This window comes from Eretmochelys imbricata, chromosome 17, assembly GCF_965152235.1.
Source record: "Eretmochelys imbricata isolate rEreImb1 chromosome 17, rEreImb1.hap1, whole genome shotgun sequence".
Taxonomy (NCBI): Eukaryota; Metazoa; Chordata; order Testudines; family Cheloniidae; genus Eretmochelys; species Eretmochelys imbricata.
Window position 1 is genome coordinate 1,544,760 of NC_135588.1, and position 20,334 is coordinate 1,565,093.

The 20,334-nt window shown below is 63.9% G+C and overlaps 2 protein-coding genes across 2 annotated transcripts; one reads left to right on the forward strand and one right to left on the reverse strand.

Annotated features, from left to right (window-relative positions):
- The first annotated feature begins 301 nt into the window (after positions 1-301).
- LOC144276662 (adenine phosphoribosyltransferase-like) lies at positions 302-11,306 on the forward strand. The gene is made up of 7 exons (XM_077836921.1): positions 302-392; positions 3,534-3,608; positions 8,346-8,503; positions 9,228-9,321; positions 9,573-9,719; positions 10,101-10,196; positions 11,149-11,306. Exons 1-7 carry the CDS (start codon positions 302-304, stop codon positions 11,304-11,306), a joined length of 819 nt encoding a protein of 272 aa, XP_077693047.1.
- A 1,495-nt stretch (positions 11,307-12,801) lies between these two features.
- On the reverse strand, positions 12,802-18,233 carry RAB34 (RAB34, member RAS oncogene family). The gene is made up of 10 exons (XM_077836620.1): positions 18,180-18,233; positions 17,569-17,660; positions 16,066-16,131; positions 15,219-15,320; positions 15,077-15,141; positions 14,782-14,833; positions 14,193-14,274; positions 13,843-13,933; positions 13,313-13,420; positions 12,802-12,869 (listed from the first exon to the last, which is right to left on the reverse strand). Exons 1-10 carry the CDS (start codon positions 18,231-18,233, stop codon positions 12,802-12,804), a joined length of 780 nt encoding a protein of 259 aa, XP_077692746.1.
- Between the last annotated feature and the right edge of the window lie 2,101 nt (positions 18,234-20,334).

Sequence of the window (20,334 nt, forward strand, 5' to 3'; positions counted from 1 at the left end):
GGCGCTCTCTGGCCATTCTCAGCGGCTCTGTGACCTGGTGGAATGGAACCTCGGCCCTGGCTCATTCCAGGGCACATGGGCCAGGGCCAGGGCCAGGGCCAGTCCCCCTCTGGAGCACTCGGCCCCAGCGCTTGCCTCGCAGCCCGGATCCAGGGACGTGCACTCTCAGGGGTTGCTGGCTGGACGAGGATCTGGGCAGCTGGGAACCTATTCCCCTGGCATTGGCTCTCCAGGCACAATCCATGCACACAGTACTGAAGACTGCGGGGCTTATGGGGAGCCCCGTGAGCCAGAAGCCGAGATGTTCAAGCAGCTTCCAGCTGCACAGTCGGGAGCAGGAGCTGCGGCTGATCAGGGACTGTCCCTCCCGGCCGAGGAGGAGATCCTCGCTGGTAAGTCCCCAAGGGGCTTGCTCTCCCTGAGACGCGGCTGTGGGGAACCTGGCCCTTGGGACTCCGCTTCCCTCACAGGCTGGGCAGGGCAGCAGGCAGCAGAGACAGCAAACGGCAGGTGTCACTGGGGGCATGGGCTGGCGAGACCCACCCGCCCAAGGCTCTGTAAGCCAGGGAAAACCCTGCAGTCCCCCCACCCTATCGGGAGGGAGGGGGAGCCTCACTGGGCCGCACCCCAGGACAGAACATTTGCGGGCCGGGGGGGGTGGGGAGAGGGACGTGCCACCCAATCAGAACTCTCTGCCACGCCCATGGGGGTGGCATTCACACCTGCTTGGCCCTTGCTCTGCACAGGGGTGATGCCATCCAAGGCACAGGCAGGGGGACCAGGCCTCTGCTCTCCTGGGGAGGGAGAAATCTGCCACCAAGCCGTTGCTAAGTCCTTGCCTGTGGCATTCCTCCCTGGGGGACAACGTGTGCCCAGGCTGCAGGTCCAGGTGGGGTGGGGGCGGATACTGCAGCTCATACTTCTTAGCATGGGGGGTGCTTTGCAGTGCACTGTGGGGTGTACTTGTGCTGGTCTCTTCCCAGAGTTCCCTGGGGGTTCGCCCATGCCTGAGGGAGAGGGGTCCTGCAGTGCGTGGGGACAGTACCCAAGCCGTGCACCCCCCAGCATGGGGGGGTCTTGCAGTGCATGGGGACAGTGCCCGCACCATGTGCCCCCCGGTATGGGGGGTCCTGCAGTGCATGGGGACAGTGCCCGCACCATGTGCCCCCCGGTATGGGGGGTCCTGCAGTGCATGGGGACAGTGCCCGCACCATGTGCCCCCCGGTATGGGGGGGGTCCTGCAGTGCATGGGGACAGTGCCCGCACCATGTGCCCCCCGGTATGGGGGGGTCCTGCAGTGCATGGGGGTGGTGCCCAAGCCATGCGCTCCCTGCCCCATGTTCTGGGCATTGTTTGTGCCCTGCTCCATTAGTGGTTACATTCCTTTAACTCTTCCCTCACCAGGTCCCACCCCATGAGCCCATCGTCGAGCGCCCTGATGAGGACTGTGAGTCAGACGCAGGCCCCAGCGCAGCTCCTGGGGATCCCAGCTTTGCCAGGGGCCCTGCCGAGGCCCTGGTGCTTGGCCCACCTTCCTAGCGACATGTGCCTGGTGGGTGCCGAGGGACTGGTGGGTTCAGAGGGGGAGCTATTAAAAGAGAATGTTCTGAGTTCCCTCTCTCCGGCCCAGTTCTGCGAGGTGGGCTGGGCTGTGCATTGTGGGGTAGTGGCAAGGGAAGGGGAGAGGAGGCTGGTTGGAAGCGGGGGGCTACACGCTTTTCCTACCCAGGAGTGAAGAGCCAACCCTGTGGGACTCCAGCCCTGCCCACCCCCAGCCTGCTGCTCCAGGGCTCCGGGACCAGCAGGATTAGGGAGCATCTCTGACCTCAGCCCTTCCCGACACTGCCCTAGGCAATGGGGCTGCAAACAGGTGGGGGGCTGGGAGGACAAGGGCCCAGACCCCAGCCCCATGGACGCATGACAGACATTGCAGTGTTCGCACTGGCCTCTGTGGGGCACTCTGGCAACTAGCCTGCCTGACCCCCAGGGCCCGGCCACTGACCTCCCCGGCCCCGCTGGGCCAGCCCATGGGAGTGCAGCCAGCTCCACCCGAACCCTGGCTGGTCTGAGGGCGGCTCGGCCCCCTTGCCAATCAGCTCCCGTCCCAGGCTCCTCCTGGCACCGCAGCATCACCACCTCTCCCGGCCCCACCAAAGCCCTTGTGGAATGTGCAGGGACCTGGGAGCCAAAAGCGCGGACAAAGGTCTCAGCCACCAGTCGGCCAGGAACCCCTTGGCCTTTCCCCAGCACAACGCAGCCGTGCTCTGTCCTTCACCCAGGCCCCAGCGCGTCCCCGGGAGAGGCTGGGGCAGATGGGGCCGAGACCCAGAGAGGAGGGTCATGGGGGGGGCGGGGGGGGCTGAGACTCAGTGGGAAGGTCGTGGGGGAAGAGGGAATGAGACTCAGTGGGGAGGGTCATAGGGAGCAGGTGGGGCTGAGACCCAGAGGGGAGGCTCATGGGGGGGGGCACTAGCCTTTATCTGTGAGGACATAGGTATGAATGCAGGTTCGGTGACCAGTGCAATGAGTTTTTGGGCCCTCAGCTCCCTCTTCCTTCCGTCTCTATCATCGCCAACCACTCATCTCATGAGCCATGTGGGAGCCCCCTTGGCACTTGGCAGGCCCCAGCACCAGCCCCGTTGGCTGTCCGATAGGACCCCAGGCTGGGCGCTCTGCCGCCGAGCGCGTCCGTGGGGCAGCGTGAAGCGATGGGCATGTCCGCACGCAGCTGAGCACACGTTTGTTCAGTCACCCCTGGGGTCATGGAGCCCTGGCACGCACAGCCTGGTACCAGCTGGGTTTTACCTTCTCAGCCATGTTCAGCCTGTTTTCACATTACAAACTCCCCCCTGGAGCAGCAGGGTTCCCCACGTGTGTAGGTATCCGGTCACCCCCGCCCAGCTGCTGCTGGGGGTGCAGGGCCAGGCCAGGGCCCAGAGCACTGGGCGGGGACAGGGGCAGTCGCTTCCATCCAGCCAGCAAGTGGCCTGACTTTGTACATCCGCTCAGGTCTCCTGGAGCCGCACCTCTCTGAGCCTTAGCACACCTGTCTCTCACCATGGGCCCCCTCAGGGAGTCCACTCACTCTGGCCCCCCGGGGCCTCCACTCCCCACCCCCCGAAGGGGGTGATTCAACCCTGTTCTCTAGACCAGAGCGACTCTCAGTCAGCGTAAAACAGGAGGGTTTATTGAGCGTTGAACACATCACTGGAAACTCTCCGGGCCTCAGGCCTGGCCTCCCCCAGCACAGCATATCCAAGTCTCCCCTGCATCCAGGTGGCCTCTGCCTGCTCCCTCCCTCCAGCCCAGAGCCCCCCTGCTTCCCAGCTGGGCATCTGATAGCACCGGCTCCAAGCCCCGCCTCTGTCCATTGTCTTCTCTGCAGGTAAACAGGGTCGCCTGGCCCCCCCTCTCCTCTCTTCTGTGCTCTGGCCCCCCTGTCCATTGTCTTCTCTGCAGGTAAACAGGGTCGCCTGGCCCCCCCTCTCCTCTCTTCTGTGCTCTGGCCCCCCTGTCCATTGTCTTCTCTGCAGGTAAACAGGGTCGCCTGGCCCCCCCTCTCCTCTCTTCTGTGCTCTGGCCCCCCCTGTCCATTGTCTTCTCTGCAGGTAAACAGGGTCGCCTGGCCCCCCCTCTCCTCTCTTCTGTGCTCTGGCCCCCCTGTCCATTGTCTTCTCTGCAGGTAAACAGGGTCGCCTGGCCCCCCCTCTCCTCTCTTCTGTGCTCTGGCCCCCCTGTCCATTGTCTTCTCTGCAGGTAAACAGGGTCGCCTGGCCCCCCTCTCCTGTCCTCTGGCCCCCTCTGGCTGGAACCAGCTGGTCAGGTCACCAGGGTCCTCCCTTTGCAGCCCATTGTCCTCCCACTGGCCAGATCTGGCTGCGACTCCTGAGCTGGGCCTCTGGATCGCCAGGTCACCTGTCGCTGGGGTCTCCATTCTCCAGGCCAGTGGCTGGGGTCCCATGTTCCGTCCCTGGTCCTTTGTACCAACAAACTCCCTCTCCCATCCCCTCGTTAAACCAGGAACACCCAGGGAAACTGAATCCCTCCCCCCCGCCCCCTGCATGCAACCCATTGGAAAAACAAGGAAAAAACAAGGAAATCCCCCACTTGGACAGCACCCCATACTGCTGGGGCAGGGCTGTGCCCACAAGGCCATGTCTGTGATGCAGGCTGGGGTGGGGCCAGATGTCTCGGCTGCCATGGTGGGGGGAAGAGGGCAGGGCCTGACTTGGGTGCAGCCTGTAACCGGCCAGTTTGATGCCAGGAAGCTGAGTGGATAACTCATTTCCCCTTTGCTCTCTGGTTTTGAACATCACCTGCCTCTGGGCTCAGCTCTGGGCGTGCTCCCTGCCCATCTCCCCGAGCCCCAGCCCGGACCGCGACCCGGACACCAGCCCCAGTGCAGCAGCAGAGAGGATGCTGGGCTTTCCGGGCACCAGGTGCCAGCTGAACACTGGCATCCCCAGTCGCGTGAGACCCGTCTCCACCTGCTTACCCACTGCTCCCCCTGGTGGCCGCAGAGGGGGCACGGGGCCTGCGAGCCCTGTGTGGCTATAAGGGACCCCGCTCTAGTCTCTGCCCAGGGGCTCCATGCCCGGGTCACCGCTCGATGGGGGTCCCTGTAAAGGGTGGGGGGGACTGACTGTCGCACAAACCCTGCCGCTCAGGTGGCAGAGCCCTGCCAATGCAGGCACCTGCTCCCCACCAGACAGGGCAGGGGAGAGGGACCCTGCACTCTGTGCCCCCAGCTGACGCCCAGGCCTGCCCCATAGGGCGATGGGGTTCTCTCCACATTTGTTCCAGTGAAACTGCAGGAGAAGGCACCAGCCGGCGGATGAGCCAGCCCTGCAGGGGGCACGGGGGGAGAGCGCCCAGCGGGCGTGAGCGACAGGCCATGCCTTCTGCTGACCCAGGGAGTCCCTGCCTGATACCTGCTGCTTCCCCCGCCCCGGGGAGAGAGGTGGGGGGGAGGGCCTGGGCCGATGGTGCCTTATGCTGCCAGGCCCCCGGCCCCCGAGCGAGCGAGCGGCGACGACGTGCACGAGGGACGGGGTCTCTGGAGAATGAATTAGCACTTGGGACAAGGTTCTTCTTGTGCAAACGTGGGCCCAGCAAAACAAGAAAGCAGCAGTGTGGCCCCCTGCCCCTTCCACAGGGCCAGGAGACCTGGCCAGGCGCGGGGATCACTGCTGGGGCAAAGCGAAGGCCCCAGGAGGGGTCAGATGGTGGGCACGTAGCCCAGAGGGCAGTGCCAATGGAGGGTGTGGAACCGGGCGGCCCAGCACGAGGAGGCTGCTCCCCAACCGGGGCAGGACTGTGCTGGGCAAAAGGTCACCCAGGAGCCGGCCGTGGGCCCCAGATACTCCTCCTCAGTGCTGTCTTGGCTTGGTTCCACCCCGTGCTTCCAAGGCTCCTGGTCTGGGCTCCACCCTGGGGCCTGGCATGAGAGACACCCAGGGGCTATTTCATTGCCCTGGCTCTCAGGCCTTGGCCCAAGCAGTGCTGGCAGGGGGCTCCGTGGCTCAGTATTGCTGGGGGAGGGAGTGGTCAGGATGCTGATAAGGAGCTTTGCTGGGATCCCCTGCAATACCAGGGCTCTGGGGAGCTCTCCACCCTGCAGGGTCACTAGGGAGGCTCCCTGCTCCCTCTGCTGTGAGTCCCCAGGGCCTGCTCCAGCATGCAGGTGCGGGAGGCGTGGGGACAGCCTGGGGGAAGATCTCCTCCCTGACTCGCAGTGGGCTCCTGTGCAAATGCTGCCCCAGCAGAGGAGCAGCCTTGTGCAGCATCGCGGAGCTGCCGGAGGGCCCGGTGAGTAGACCGCTCAGGCCTGAGCAGGGGTAGCAGGAAACCAGCTGCCTTTGCAGTCGGGCAGTCGCGGTCCCCGCAGCTGCTGGACTCCAGGCGACGCAGGGTCTGTCTCACCGCAGTCAGGAGCTGGGATTGCCCCACGTGCAGACACACTGCGCGGGAACAGATCTGCCTGCGGGACAGCAGCAGGGAGCCAGTGCAGCACAGGGGCGTATGGGCTGGCCTCACCCACCCGGGAGCCCGGGCGCTACCCCTGGGGCGAGCCCCTGCGTTGCCTGGGCTGCCTGACGTAGCCGCCCTGCTGTGGTCACCCGGCTCGCTTTGACACTCGCTGGGGTCTGGCGATGTGCAGCAGTTGCTCTGCCTGACTGCAGGACGGACAGGCCCTGTGCGAACAGGTCTCAGGCCCCGGGGATGCTGGGCTTGCCCTGGGCACCTGGGCCACTCCCGCAGCGTTCTCCCATTGAGGCTCCAAAGGCTCGTGTGTCCCCTGGCTCTCCCTCCCTTTGGCGTCCCCTTCCTCCCCCCAGGCCGTGTCCTCAGGGGCTTGCCCAGAGACTGAATGGTGAGCAACTCTCTCTGAGCTCACCCGCCCTCGGCCCCGGCCCGAGCTTTCCCCAGCTGTTGTTGTTTGTGACGGGAGCTTCGTCCGTGTCCAGTTGCACTTTGGCTCTGCAGGGACGTGGGTGAGGCCTGCCTGCTGCCCGCCCCCCCGGGCTCTGAAGCACTGGGACAAGGGCTCCACAGCAGAGACCCTCCTGCAGGTACTGAGCCAGCGTGGCCCCCGCTCAGGGGGCATTTAAATGGCTCCTGCTTGGGGCGCGTTAGTGGGAATGAGCTGCAGCAGCAAACGGAAAGCGAGGGGTACGGGCCAGAAAGGTGTGTGAAACGCACCGGGGCTCAGGCTGAAGGAGCTACGGGCCGGCTCAGCCGGGGCCCATGGACCAACGGGCACAACAGAATCCCGACTGGTCTCCAGGGACTCGGCAGCGCTGCATGGATGCCAAGGGGCTGGGGGGTTTACTGGGAGGCCAGGCCCCTCCCAGCCTTACTCCGCCTCGCTTGTACTAACCACTAGGAAACTTGACAATGAAAGCTGTTGCCTTGTTGAACTTTGTGTGCGCTGCAGCATGCAGGTTTGTTTTTGAAGGGTTGTTTACGAGCACTGTTTGGTGTTGGGTTGTTTTTCGAGGGTTGTTTACAGGCACTGGTTGGTGTTGGGTTGTTTTTGGAGGATTGTTGTGACGAAGTGGGACTCTTCTTCATGTTTCCTCTGAATATTGTGGGGGTGCCTCAGTTTCCCCTATGCAGTTCTTAAGTATCTAGGTGATGGGATAAGGGTGTATGATCTTTGCAGAGCCCTAGAGGGCAGGTGTGTGCAGGGGTCTGGACACAGAGAATGGCCCTGACACCCTGTTTCCTGGCAACTGATGGCCTGGGCCCTTCCCCCCTGCAAGGTGAGAGCTAAAGGGTTGGAGAACAAAGGAATCTGGTGACCTCCTGGCCTGGGAAAGGAACAAAGCCGAGAGGAGGGGCTGGAGGGAGTTGCAGTCTGGGGCTGGCTGGGGACCTGGAGTGAAGTGCAGACGTGGTTGTCCAGCTCACTGCCCCCCAAAATGGACCCAGCTGAGGGGTCCTGTTCTCTGCACCTACAAGCTCTGTTTTAGATCATGTTCCTGTTGTCTAATGAACCTCTGTTTTACTGGCTGGCTGAGAGTCCCGTTTGACTGCGGAGTTGAGGGGCAGGACCCTCTGGCTTCCCCAGGAGCCTGCCTGGGCGGACTCGCTGTGGGAAGCGCACGGTGGGGCAGGCGATGCTGAATGCTCCGAGGTCAGGCCCAGGAAGGTGGAAGCTGGGTGAGCTGTGTGTCCTGCAGACAGGCTGCTCCCAGAAAGGAGACTTCCCCAGAGTCCTGCCTGGCTTCGTAGGGAGCAGTTCCAGAGCATCGCTGGGGGGCTCTGTGACAGTTGTTGATGGGCACTGGTTGGTGTTGGGTTGTTTTTGGAGGGTTTTTGACAGGCACTGGTTGGTGTTGGGTTGTTTTTGGAGGGTAGCCCCTGACCATGGGCTTGTTTATTTCAGACACTGGAGCACTGAGCCCACCTACAGCACCTAGGACTCAGGCCCCAGGACGCCGTGTTGTCCAGTCTTTGCTCGTTTCGAGCGGCTGAGAGAGCAGCCCTGCTGGTAAATAAAGCAGTTGAGCGGCTGGACTCTGCTCCAGAAGTGAGGGCCTGGCAGGTGCTTCCCATGAGAAGCCAGCTCGGCCCTGACTCAGCTCCTCCTGGCTCCTTTCCTGGGGGCCACTGGCTGCTTTGTGGTTCCTGGGATGCCTGTGAACCGCAGGCCTTGCCCCAGGGGGTCGGGGTGGGCTCCTGCGGCAGGGGGCCAGGAGGAGCAGAGCTGCTCTCTGCTCACGTGATGCGCGGCTGTGCTGGGGGGCAGGAGGTGGGTAAGGTGCCCACTGAGCATCCCTCCTGCGGGCGCTGTGCCAGCCGTCCCAGCGCATTTAGGGCTGACTCTTCTTCCCATGCAGCGGGTTCCAGCCGTGCCCTGCGCTGCCCTGTGCTCATGGACCTGTGGCGTGTTCCCACCAGCCGAGAGACGGGATGGTATTTAGCACTCATAGCCCCGAATGTCAAGGGCCCCAGTTATCCTTGGCTCGACCCCTCCAGGCTGTATTGTCACTGGCAGGTACGCCCCCCGCCCCAGTAAGGGGGCTGCACGTGGCGGGCAGTCTAGCTACGGGTTGCTGGGCCCAGGGGTGTCCATTCGTGTGTAGCAGGGGGGAAAGGGTTAAAGGGATCTGCCAGGAGGGTCACCCGCCCTAGCTAGCTGTGCCCCAACCCCGTGGTGATGGGCACAGCTGGCCAGACGAGTGAGCAGGGCCTGCTATGGCACCAGCCTCTGCCAGGAGTCCCATAATGCTGGGCTGGTGGGTTAGTGAGGGGGAGGATGGGCCCCGAGCCCTGGGCATGCAGACCTGGGACACAAGGGCAGCCTCGGCCACCTGGGCACAGAAAGAAGCCAAGGGCTCTGCCTTGCTGACCCTGCTCCCAGGGGCGTCGCTGGCCGGGCACCTGCTGGCTCTGAGCCCGGTCAGGGGGACACAGCCAGTACCTGGGAACTGCCTGGCAGACTGGCTCCCATGGAGCGGAGCAGGAGGGGAAGCGTGGAGCCAGGCGCCTGGCTGCCTAGCTCTCCTGGCCCTGCGGCTCCAGCACATCCTGCCTGAAGGCCTCCAGTGCCACTGCAGGGGCCAGCGGGCTCCCTTCGGAGGGCCTGGGTACATGCCCAGCCACCTGGAGATGAAGTGAGCACCAGCCAGTGAGCGCAGGCATCTCTGCTCCAGACTGGGCAGGCGGGTGGCAGCACTCACCAGCCCGCAGCACCCTCAGCAGCTCTGCCGTCTCCCCAGGGCCTGCAGGACTGCATTGCAGACCTGCTCCAGCCCTTCTGCGAAGACCCCATCGACCTGGTCGCTGGAATCGACGCCATGGGCTTCATCTTGGGTAAGCCCTTGTCCGCTCCCGGGTGTCTCCTCCCTCGGGGCTAGGGATGGGAGTGTGTGCTGGGGTGAGGGCACCACCTGACCTCCAGTGAACAAAGGGTTAACCTGGGCTCTGGCCTGCCCTCTCCTTGCTGGGGCGCTCGGGGCAGTCTTTTCCCTGTGCTAGCTGCTTACAAGCTAAATTGCAACCCCTGGGCTCTGCCTCTCCAGGGCACTGGTGCCTGCTCACTCCTCTGCTTGCCCTCCTGCCAGGCGCTGCCATAGCCAACACCCTGCAGAAAGGCTTCCTGGCCATCCGCAAAGCCGGGCACCTCTGTGTGGAGACCTGCACGCAGCCCTACACCGACTACACTGCCCGCCAGAAGCTGCTGGAGATGAGGATGGACACCATCCAGCCAGGTGAGAGCTGCGGCAGGCATGGCCAGCAGCCCCTGGGCTCTTGCGCTTGGCTTACTGCCCTCGGGGCGCTGCGACCCATCTTCTGCCCTGTGGGAAGGGCCCTCCCCTCCCCTCCCCTCCCCTCCAACTCACCTAACCATGGGCCCAGCACCTCAGCTACGCCTCACCTGCTCCAGGTGCCCAGCTCCGTGGCAGAGCTCCCAGGGAGCAGCAGAACACCTCCCTGGCATCCCACGTGCCCCTGGGCCACAGCCTGCCTGTCTGACGGCTCTGCCCCAGCCCTAGCCTGCCTGCCGGGCTGCAGTGCCAGGAAGGACTGGTGGGTGGTAACAGCCTCAGACTGTGGGCAGAAGCCCACCTAACCGCGTCCTTGTACCCCAGGTCTGCGTGTCTTACTGGTGGATCAGTGGATTGAAACGGGGGGAACCATGCGTGCTGCCATCCAGCTGGTGGAGCAACAAGGGGGAGTGATTGCAGGTAGGGGGCAGCATGAGGCAGGGGGCAGGGGGCTGGCCAAAGGGCTGCGATCTCCTCTGTGTGGCTGGCCCAGAGCTTTGGCCTCGCTCCAGCCTGGAGTCTGGCGGAGCAGGAAACGGAGCCACCTGGACACAGCGATCGCTGGGCGTGGGAAATGTTGAAAGATTCTCAGGTTTTTCCTGAACCAAAACTTTCCTTGAAAAGTTTCCGACCCAAACTGCAGAACGTTTGACTGAAATGTTTTAAATCTCTTTTCCCCTTCCCCCCCACCCCAACTGGAGGCCCTGAGGGAGGCCTAGTTGCACATTGTTCCACCTGAAGGTTAAATAACCACACCCCTGAAGGGGTGCTGTTCAATATATAGAAGCCTCATTAGACTTACTGAAACCCACCAGGGGAAACTGAGGCAGAAATGGACTAGCAGAACTACAGCAGGCCACCAGGGGGTGCTCCAGGTTGATGACCCTAGGATGCTCCTGCTCCAAGGGAAGGAGCAGCTCCATTTAAGTGCTCCAAATTATGGGAAATGGACAGGCATGTCCGCAGGCCTGACAGGGCAGGAGACAGTAGGATTTGCCAGACAGGATCAGGCCTGTCCCCAGCCAGAGGTTCCTGAGCAAGGTGAACTCCCCCAGAACGCACCTGGTCACCCATGCAGTGTTGGGCCTGGGCTGTCCCCTGGGGCAAGGGCAGATGCGGGCGTCCTTGACGGCGCTGGTTAGTTCTTGCCCTGTGTGGGCTGCTGCCCGTCCTTGACAGTGCCCAGCAGAGGGTGGCACCCCCCACAGTGACTGGCACGGGGAGCGTGGATGCCGCTCTGCAGGCAGCGATGCAGCCTTCCCGCCATGGCCCCTCCCTAGGGCACTGCCCCACTCAGCCAGCTCTGAGATCGGTGGTCTCTTGTTCTCCGGGCCCCCGCTGTAACGCCCCCGCTCTGCTCCATGTCGTGCAGGCATCGCTGCCATCTGCATCGAGGACAGTGATGGTGGCAAGTGGATCCAGGAGCATTACAAGTGTTCGCAGTGCGTCCCCCAGCACCTGATGCCCCAGTTCAACAGGCACCAGCTGGAGTCCTTCCAGGCCTTTGGGGCCACACCCGGCCAGGCATAATTAATGGAATCTCCTGCTCTGCAGCCGAGCCTTGCACCAAGGTGCCCGGGGCCACCTGCTCCATGGCTGGGGGGTTGTCCCTGCTCCCAGAGGCCGGAAGGGAGGGGTCACAGTTCCCAGAAGAGCAGCTTCCCCTCCCCCACCCCAGTCTAATCCAATTAACTAATGTAACCCTTACTAATCACAGATGCCCTACTGCACCCTCCAGCATAGCTGCATCACGTGGGCAAGGACAGTGTTCAGACACCAGCTGCACCCCTGCCTCTGGGGAGCAATCTCACCCCTTGCTGCTGTGTATCAAATCTGCCCCACTGTAACCCGCTTGATCTGCCTGGCCGCTGGCGCACCTCTGCCAACACCCCCACCCAGCAGCTGCTGGGAGCATGAGCTGGGGAGCCCTGGGTGGCCTCCCTGAAGTTTGTTACTCCCGGAGAGCAGAAGGAAATCTTTGTCTGGGCATGGCCCAGCTCCCTGCTGGCGGTGCCCCCCAGCGTCTGTCTGAAATCCAGCATGCTGCTCCTCCCTCTGGCTGTGCGGTCAGTGTGCAGAGGGGGCGGGGGCTGCAGGCCCGAGCTGCTTCCTCCTTGTTCTAATGCCCCTCAGACCGGGCAAGACTCACAGGCCCTCCCTGAGCGGCTCCCACCCTGCCGAGGCATCACAGAACACTTCAGCCCCTCGCTCCCAGAGGAAATCTGGCCAGCACTGGTCCCCCCGCCATCACTGGGTATTTTCTTTTTTTTAAAAAAAGCATAGAAATCAAGGTTTATTACATAGCATCAGCGCCAGGAGACCTCCCCCCTTGCTAATTACACACTGATTTGCATAGTTAAGGAGCTTGTGCAGTCTCTTCCCTTTCCCTGCAGGCAGCAGGGTCTCTGGGGGCGGAAGTGGGGCAAGTCCCAGGCTGCTGCTCCATCTGCTTCCCGGCTCTTGTTGCAGTGGGTGGGCAGGGCGCTGCCTGGCTCCAAGGCTGGCCGGAGTCAGCCCCGCAGGCTCCTGGCAGCATTAACCCCACAGGGGCAAAACCAGGGCAGTGCCCTGCCCAGCCAGCACCAGCCCTGGGGCCAGGGCAGGGGCACGCAGAGACCACGCTCTGCCATAGCCCACAAGGAAGGGAGGGGGGATTCCTGTCCCAGCTGGGAGGGGGCCCTGCAGGGCACAGAACAGAGAAATGCTCAGCTGCCTCCATCACCCCCGGGGTGGGTCAGGGCAAGGAGCGGTCAAACGCCTCATCCCAGCCCCAGGAGCCGGAGCTGGAGCCAGGCCGTGGTCCCCAGCTGCCCAGCCCCGCTCCAGGCTGCCCCTGCACCAGGCACAGAGGGAAGGACTAGTTCTGGTTGAGCAAGGTGAGAGGTGGGGGCAGGAGCTGAGCCGGGGGAGGGATCGCCACTGAGCCAGCCCCAGCCCCCGCAGGCCCCCGCCCGGGATCTGCCGGCAGCTCTTTGGTAGCGAAGAGAGTTCCGTGCAAAGAGCGGGGCGGGGCTGGCGTCCCCCGTCAGCGGCAACACTTGGATTTCCTCCTCTGCGCCGTCAGGTACAGGTCGCCGTCAGCGCTGCGAATCCCTAGGAAAGCAGCACGCGTGGGATCCCGGGAACTACAGTGAGCGCCCCTGCCCCAGCCCCCTCCAGTGCCCACGGAGCCCTTTGCATGGGCTGCCAGCTCCAAGCCTGCCAGGGTCGGGAGTGCCACCAAGCAGTTCCCAGCCGCCCACTCGGAGCTCCCGTGGGAAGCTGGCTGCGGCTCTCTGCTCAGGCCTAGGGGAGGATCCACTGGCCCTTGCTGCAGCTCAGCAGAGAGGCCAGGGCTCCACTCTCTCCCCCAGAGCCAGAGGGTCCCCCTAGAGCAGTGCCAGGCGGGTTGCGGGGCGTGGTGGAGGAGCCCTGCCCCTCCCCAGCTCTGTGGTTACCCAGCGGAGCCAGCCCAGTGCTAGATGCCCCCGGGCATCAGATCACAGTAGAGGGGTGGCGCTGGCTTGGATCCTGGCAGCCGTGAGGAGGGTACTCACGCACGACATCCCCGATCTTCCTGGCGCTGCTCTTCTCCAGCTCGGCCAGCACGCTGCTCTCGAAGGTCAGCGAGGCCACGCGGAAGAAAAACTCCCTCACGTTCTCCCCTGCCCGGAGAGCAGACAGTGACCCTCCGTCCCTGGCTCCCAGCCCCAAGGGCGGGCCAGCGCTGGGACCGTACCCTGGGGCACACCGGCCGCGAGCAGCTGCGTGGGCACAGCCAGCCAGCAGTGAGCCACGCCGGGGAGATGCCCACGGCGGGGCAGAGGGCGATCGGTGTCTGAGGCTGGCACAGGTACAAGTGTGCTGAGGGGGGCCTGGGGGGCAGGAATGCACAGCTGGGGGGCCGGGGGATGGGGGATCAGACCCCTCAACAGTGCTGCCAGGTGGGAGTCCTGGGCTATGCTTCAGCCTCGGGGGCACCGGGCCTCCACTCTAGGGGCCGAGAGGCAGCAGCTGGGGGCACCTCTCCCCTCTGACCCCTGCCCATCACAGCCTGCCCCATGGGCGCCAGGGCCCGGGCACTCACCGGTGAGCGAGGAGACAGCCCAGTACTCCGCATGCATCTCCTTGGCCACCTTGATGGCATCTCTCTCGATGAGGCTGTACTGCGCGGGCGGCTGCAGGAGGAGACGGGAGGTCACCGCCTGAGCCCTGGGACCGGCCCCATGGCAGGGGCCCATGGGGTGCTGGGGGAATGGCTCCAGGGGGCTGGCTGAGACAGACAGGGATGGAAGGCAGCTCCATGGCCTAGGTCGACCCCAGGGCTCTGTCCTGGGGAGTTTGCCGAGTCGAGCCCCCCAGGGCAAAGAGGGGTGGCCCCAGGCTCTTCCCGGCCAGCGCTTATTGGGCTCAGGAGGGGCTGGGACCCACACTCACGCTCAGATCCTTCTTCGAGCCCACCAGGAAGAGGATCACGTTGGAGGGGTCATTCTCCTTCAGGGCATCAGCCAGCCACTGCCTGAAGGGCGAGAGAGGCTATTAGCCGGGGAGGCAGGCGAGGCCCTGGCCTGTGAGACTTCCACAGAGCCAGATGCCCACTCAGCCCGGCAGCAGCCCCCCGGCCCAGCCCTCCCCCCGGTCCCCCACCTTCAGGCCCCACATGGCCCAGAGCCTGCACCCAACCCCCACACCCACACCTTGACCTACAGCCTGGTCCCCTCATGCCTCGAATTCCCAGGCCCTCTGTCCCGGCCCCAGCCCCCTGTGCCTCCCCCAGGCCCCAGCCCCCTGTGCCTCCCCCAGGCCCCAGCCCCCTGTGCCTCCCCCAGGCCGATCTCTAGAAATCCCCATTTGTCAGTTACAAACCCCACTCCCCACCCTGCCCTCTGGCTCTGCCGGCTGCCATCCTCCCTCCCCTCCGCCCTGGCCCCCTTGGCTGCCATCCTGCCATCACCCCTCCCGCCGGCAGCCCACCCCGCTCCCTGCAAGAAGAATCCCTTCGCCCACCGAGGCGGCGTTACCGTACCTGGTGTGTGCTAGAGATGCCACGTCGTTCACATCGAACACAATCACTATCGCTGGGAAGAGAGCGAGAGGAGGTAAGAGACGGGGGGACGGGGGGCCAACAGGGGGCTGAGAGGGACCCCACAAACCCCGTGCGCTCGGTATTGAGAGCACCAGGCTGTGCTTGGCGTCGGGCCGACAGCTAGCACTGGGCCTGCAGGTGCCAGACGGTTACGGCAGGGCCGCGCGCATTGCGGTAGGGTTGCCGGCAGGGCCGGGGTACAAGCCCCTGCACGCTCCTGGACCCGGCACCTCACCTTGTGCTCCGCGGTAGTAGGTGGACGCGATGCACTTGAACCTCTCCTGGCCAGCCGTGTCCCACCTGGGCGAGAGGGGGACAGCGGGTTAGCTGTGGCTGCGGCAGGAGGGCCGAGCGGGCTGGGATGAGCCGGTACTCACAGCTGTAAGCTGAAGGGGACGCCGAGCACCTCAAAGCGCTCCATCTCAAAGTCCACCCCGATGGTCGCCTTGTAGTTCTTATCGAATGTGTCCTTGCAGAACCTGCGGGGGAGACCCAGTCAGTGGAGCTGGGGGTTCAGCATACACAGCCCCTCCTGCTACAAAGGGCCGGCCCCCTGGGGCTTCCTGCCAGACAGCCAGGGACCCGCCACTGAATGCAACCCCCTCTTGGGTGGGACACAGCAGCCGGGTACTGCAGTGAGATACCAGTTCGGGAGAGGAAGTGAAGGAACAGTCTGTGTCTAGCTAAATGCAGAGGGAGGATTCGGGGAGCCAGAGCAGCCCACGATGGGGTATTAGTTCTGTACTGACGGAGGGAAAACTGCTCAGCTGACTCACCTGGATTCTCCTGAGACATCTCCCATCCGAGCAGTAAACCGGCCGAGCTCTACGGATCTGACAAGCACAGAGCCCCGGGGGCCAGACCCTGACCCTGCTCTGGAACACAGCCAAGCTTGGACAAGTCGACACGTTCCCAGCCAAACCTCCCCGAAACCCACCCCCTAAAGCAGCGCCAGGAACAAAGGGGAAGTGGGGCCAACCCATAGCACCAACTCAGGGGCTGGGGGGCCAGCCTGGGGATCAGTTATCTGGAACAGTCTTGGCCACTGCGTGACTCCCCATTGCCCCAGGGAGCAGGGACCGCATCTCCTATGTGTCTGTGCAGTGCCCTGCACGGTGGGGCCTGGCCCTGAAATAATAAATTATGCTTCCCCTCTCCCAGAGAGAGCCCTTTCCTGGGGCCCTGGCAGCGCAGTCCTGCCCACCCCCAGTTAGCCCCACCTACCGGTTGATTAAGCAGGTCTTGCCCACTGACAGGTCTCCCACCACGATGATCTTGGAGATTTTAAACCTGCTGGGAAGTGCCGGGCACGTCAGCTGTGAGCTCCCGTCCCCCACCCAGGACGGGCCCCGGCTCACTGCACCAGGCAACGCCAGCTCCCACAGCTTAGTCTGCCTGGGGGCCAGGCCAGCATCCTCCGCCCCCAGGGCCCATGGGACCGTTTGGTGTCTCCAATGACTTGCACCCCCCATCATGCTGGGCTGGTGCTCCCAGGGCTCCCTGCCGGTTCCCAGTGCACGCCAGCTTCCATTGGGGTAATTAGTAATCGCCGGAGCAACTGTCTCCTGGTAACCTCAGACACCCAGGCAGGCTCCTCCATCTGCTCAGGAAGCTAACGAGTCCAGGCAATTAGCCTCCTCCAGGTGTTTGTCAAATGCAGCCTGCTGAGAAACCTGAACCTCACCTTCCCCCCAATTCACCCCACCCCGCTGCTCCTAGCCCCTTTGCTTTTACAGATCTGGGCATCGGGCCTGGCAGCAGCTTCCCACAGACTGTCCATCCAACAGGAAGGCCAGACAATGCTGGATGAACTGCAGGCAGGCTTTCCAGGCTCCAGACCCTCTTGCCCATGGCAAGGCAGGCTGTGCACTTTGCAAGGGGACTTTAGGCAGACTCCAACTCGAGTCCTGGGGCAGCAGTCCCTTGTCACAGAGTTGGAACCAGCACCACAATGCTTGAGAACTGGCAGGGCAATTAGCCCTCAGACTCAGACTGGGTGCCGGTTGCACTGACCACTGTGCTGGGGAGCTATTGCACGGCATCTCCCCAGTTGCCCACTGAGACCCCGGGACACCTCGAGCAGCAAGTCCAAATTACAGGCAAGGCGGCTGCTCTGCTCTGGGCCCCTCCTCCCAGCTGCTCACTGCCACGTGCTTGGGCACAGGCCTTCCTGCTCCCTCCCAGCATGAAGCTCTGAGCTGGGCCAGGGCTGGGGTTACCCTCTGCTGCTGAGCCAGAGGGAGGCAAGGATGCACTGAGCTCCCTCTGCCTTGCTGCTCTGGGAATCTGGCCCAGCGGAGAGTGCTTCTGGAGTCTCAGTCCAAGGCAGGACCCCCACCTCCTCTCCCCTCCCTCCCCAGCACATTCCTGCAATGTGAGTAAGCCACAGCCATGCTCCAGCACGCAGGGCTCTTAAAGAGACACTGCTCAGCCCTCCCCGGCTGCTGGGAAAAGCCGAAGTGGCCTGGTTCGGTTCCATTCCATTCAGAAAACTCCCCCAGCGCAGGGATGTCACCGGCACCAAACGGGGCTCGGGCCTGTGCTGGCTCAAGGCAGTCGTGATGAGCTCCTGGAACCAGTGTCCCCAGGATCCAGAGCATGCTACTGCCTGCTGGGAGCTCATTTCTGCCTCCCTCTCACTCCTTAAAGGGCTCTGTTCCTTCCCGTGGGAGGCGGGAGTTCCCCGGGGTGAGGGTTCTGTGTGCCCCACGGCCCAGCACGGCTTACCCCACTGTCCCCGTTCGCTGCTCCTGGCAGGCACCGGTTACTTGGGGATGAAAGCTGGAGCGCGAATGGAGGGCAGCCTCTTTGTGAAAACACTGAAATGGGAGCACAGACAGTGAGCTGGCAGCTCCCGGGAAGCGAGCCAGGGAGTCGGCAGTGCCCGCTAACGCCTCCCCCAAAGACAGCCCAAGGAGGAATGCCCTGGAGCCCGACCGGAACGGCCAGCCACACACGCCCAGCGCAGGGGCCCAACAGAGAAACCAGGGCACGCTGCGACTCTCCCTAGCTCAGCTTGCTGAGGGGACGGATGGCCTGCGGCAGGGACCACCCACAGAGCAGCCCCAGCTGAGGGGGAGCTGGCAGAGGAAATGCCAGCAGCCTCTCGGGAGCACCACAGCAGCCAGACCGAGGCCAAGCCAGGGAGAATCTGCTCAACACCCCCAACAATCCCCCCAGCTCTAGTGCTGCACAGGTGCAACTGGGGTGCAGCAGAACCCAGAGAGCGTGGCTCCTTCCCCGGCTCTGATACTCTTCTTCCCTTGGGCCCCCGTGGGTATCCATCACCCCGCCCTGGACCCAGGGCAAGGGCCTGCCTGGAGCACTGCCATGCTTACCTGAGGCAGCTCTGCGATGATCCGGTCCCTCCGGACTGGTGCTAGCATGCTCATCATTTGGAGCCCAACTTGGCTGGGGAGAACCCAGGCACCCAAACCTAGTGGGGGAGAAGGTTTGAGGGAGGTTTCCGCCCCATTTGCTGACTACAGATCTGAAGCATGTCCTGCAGGATTACAGTACAACGGGGGGGCAAGGGGAGCTGTACTCTCTGCTTTGCGGCGGGCGGCAAGTCCCCCAAGCCTGGCACTGCTGGGGCTGGCATTCCAGCCCTTCTGCTCACCATGGGCAGAGCCAACACATTCAGGGCAGCCCGACCTTCGCCCGACCGCAGCCAACTTGCCAGAAGCGCAGCACAAAGTGGGCAGGCTGGTTTCTATTTCCTGCAGCGGGCAGCAATGGAGGCAGCGTGGCGCTTGGGGATCGCTGGGGCAATGCACACGTCATCTCTGAGGTCGGCTGCAGGCTGCATGGCCCAGATCCACGGCTCGCACGTGGTCTCCGGCGGCACGCTGGCCACCCTGCACTTATAAGCAATGGAAGCCCTGGCCCTGGGCCGCCGCCCTGAGAGCCGTGGGTTTCTTTGCTATTCAATGTGGAGACCCTCGAGAAGCCCGGTGTGTCTGGGGGTCACTGGGCAGCACTGGCCAGGCCCAGCCAATCCGTGCCAGGCTATGGGGATGTCCACCGGCGGGGGGGAGAAAGTGCCCGAGCCAGGGGCAGGTGACAGCTGCGCTCCTAGAGGGACCGTCTCTTTACCAGAACCTTGGCCTGAAGGGCGGGGAGCGGCTGGGGCAGGGCAGGGAGCCTGGCCTATGCCAAGAAAATCTTCCAGGGGGTCCTGGCTGACCTAAGGAGCCACAGTGAGACATCAGGCTGGGGAGAAAGGGCCATACCAGGAGTGGCTCCCAGAGCCTCTGCATGGACACTGCACTCCTGCCTGTGCCTCTGGTATTGAAGGGCCTTTCCTAGCACTCTGTGTTACATCTGGGGTTTGCTGTTGGCCCAGCAGCTGGCTAGCACCTGGGGAGATTTCATCTGGGCCTCGGCCTGAGCTGCAGCTTTCTAGAGCGCCAGGTGGTACAGAGAAGGACTTCAAAGCCATTGCCCTGGTTCCACGGACACAGCTCCTACTCTGGGCTCTGCGGCTACTGCAGGGTCCCTGGGCGAGCACAGCGGGTTGCTGACCACGAGGCTTGTTGGACAGCACCCAAGGCAGCTCCATCCTGGGAGTTTGCCCTCCAGCCAACGCTTCTTGTCTGCTTTCTGGAGCATGACAATCACTTGCTATTTCACTCCTGGCTGCGCAGTGCTGCCTGGAGAGAGGCCAGGATAAATGGCTGGCTGGGGCCACCAAGAAGCCAGTCAGGGTTGTAATCACAGCAGCTGCTTTCTGTGGTCTCCGATCCGCGTTGCCGGGCGCGCTGGAGAGAGGTGCAGCTGACCCAAGGCCTTACCAGGGAAGCCCCACAAGCTAGAACGGCGTTGGCTCCCTGAGTGGGCTGCAGACAAGCTGGCGTGCGGGGCTCCACCTCTGACCCCGCTGGACTGGCATGGTCCTCAGGGCCAGACGGAGCTAGGCACCAGCTGCTGTGGGCACGACTTGGCAGGGCCTGGGCTACCCCTACCCCCGCGGGGCCTGTCTAGTCTACACTGACGACCACAGGGGGTCCTGCAGGCCACCCAGCTGGGGAAGCGGCCCCAGGGGCCGGAGCCTGCAGGAACTCAGCGACCCTGCAGTAACTACGGGACTCCTGGGGCCCTGCCACGGGAGTGGGAGGGATGCATCTGGCAAGGGGGCAGGCTCCCCCAGGGGCTCCCGCCGGGGGGACACCCAGCCCAGGAAGCCCTCCCGACGCCCCTGCCCACACTCACCCGCACCAGCGGCGCCTTCGGGCTGCGGGGAGCTCGGGGGGCGGCTCGGGCGATGAGCTGCATTTCGGGGGAGGGGACGGTAACCTGATCCCCGGAAATTCCAGGGGCTGCGCCGGCAGCAGCCGGGCCGGGCTCCGCATTCCGAGACTGGGAGAGGGGCCGGGGGAGAGACCCCCGGCCAACGTGGGACAACATGCCCCCAGGGCCCTACGCAGATACCCCGCCGCGCCCGGGCCGCCCCCTCTTCCCCCCACCGGGCCCGGGCAGCCCCCCCGCGGCCCT

What these genes read in the sequence shown, in the direction of transcription:
- LOC144276662 (XM_077836921.1), top strand. Translation starts at nt 302, where the DNA reads ATGTTCAAGCAGCTTCCAGCTGCACAGTCGGGAGCAGGAGCTGCGGCT. An exon ending in GTCCATTGTCTTCTCTGCAG is followed by an intron (nt 3,609 to 8,345) that starts GTAAACAGGGTC and finishes CTTCCCATGCAG; the next exon opens with CGGGTTCCAGCCGTGCCCTG. An exon ending in ACAAGGGGGAGTGATTGCAG is followed by an intron (nt 10,197 to 11,148) that starts GTAGGGGGCAGC and finishes CATGTCGTGCAG; the next exon opens with GCATCGCTGCCATCTGCATC.
- RAB34 (XM_077836620.1), bottom strand. Translation starts at nt 18,233, where the DNA reads ATGAGCATGCTAGCACCAGTCCGGAGGGACCGGATCATCGCAGAGCTG. An exon ending in GTCCCCTTCAGCTTACAGCT is followed by an intron (nt 15,142 to 15,218) that starts GTGAGTACCGGC and finishes CCTCTCGCCCAG; the next exon opens with GTGGGACACGGCTGGCCAGG. An exon ending in GGCTGTCTCCTCGCTCACCG is followed by an intron (nt 13,421 to 13,842) that starts GTGAGTGCCCGG and finishes CTCTCCGGGCAG; the next exon opens with GGGAGAACGTGAGGGAGTTT.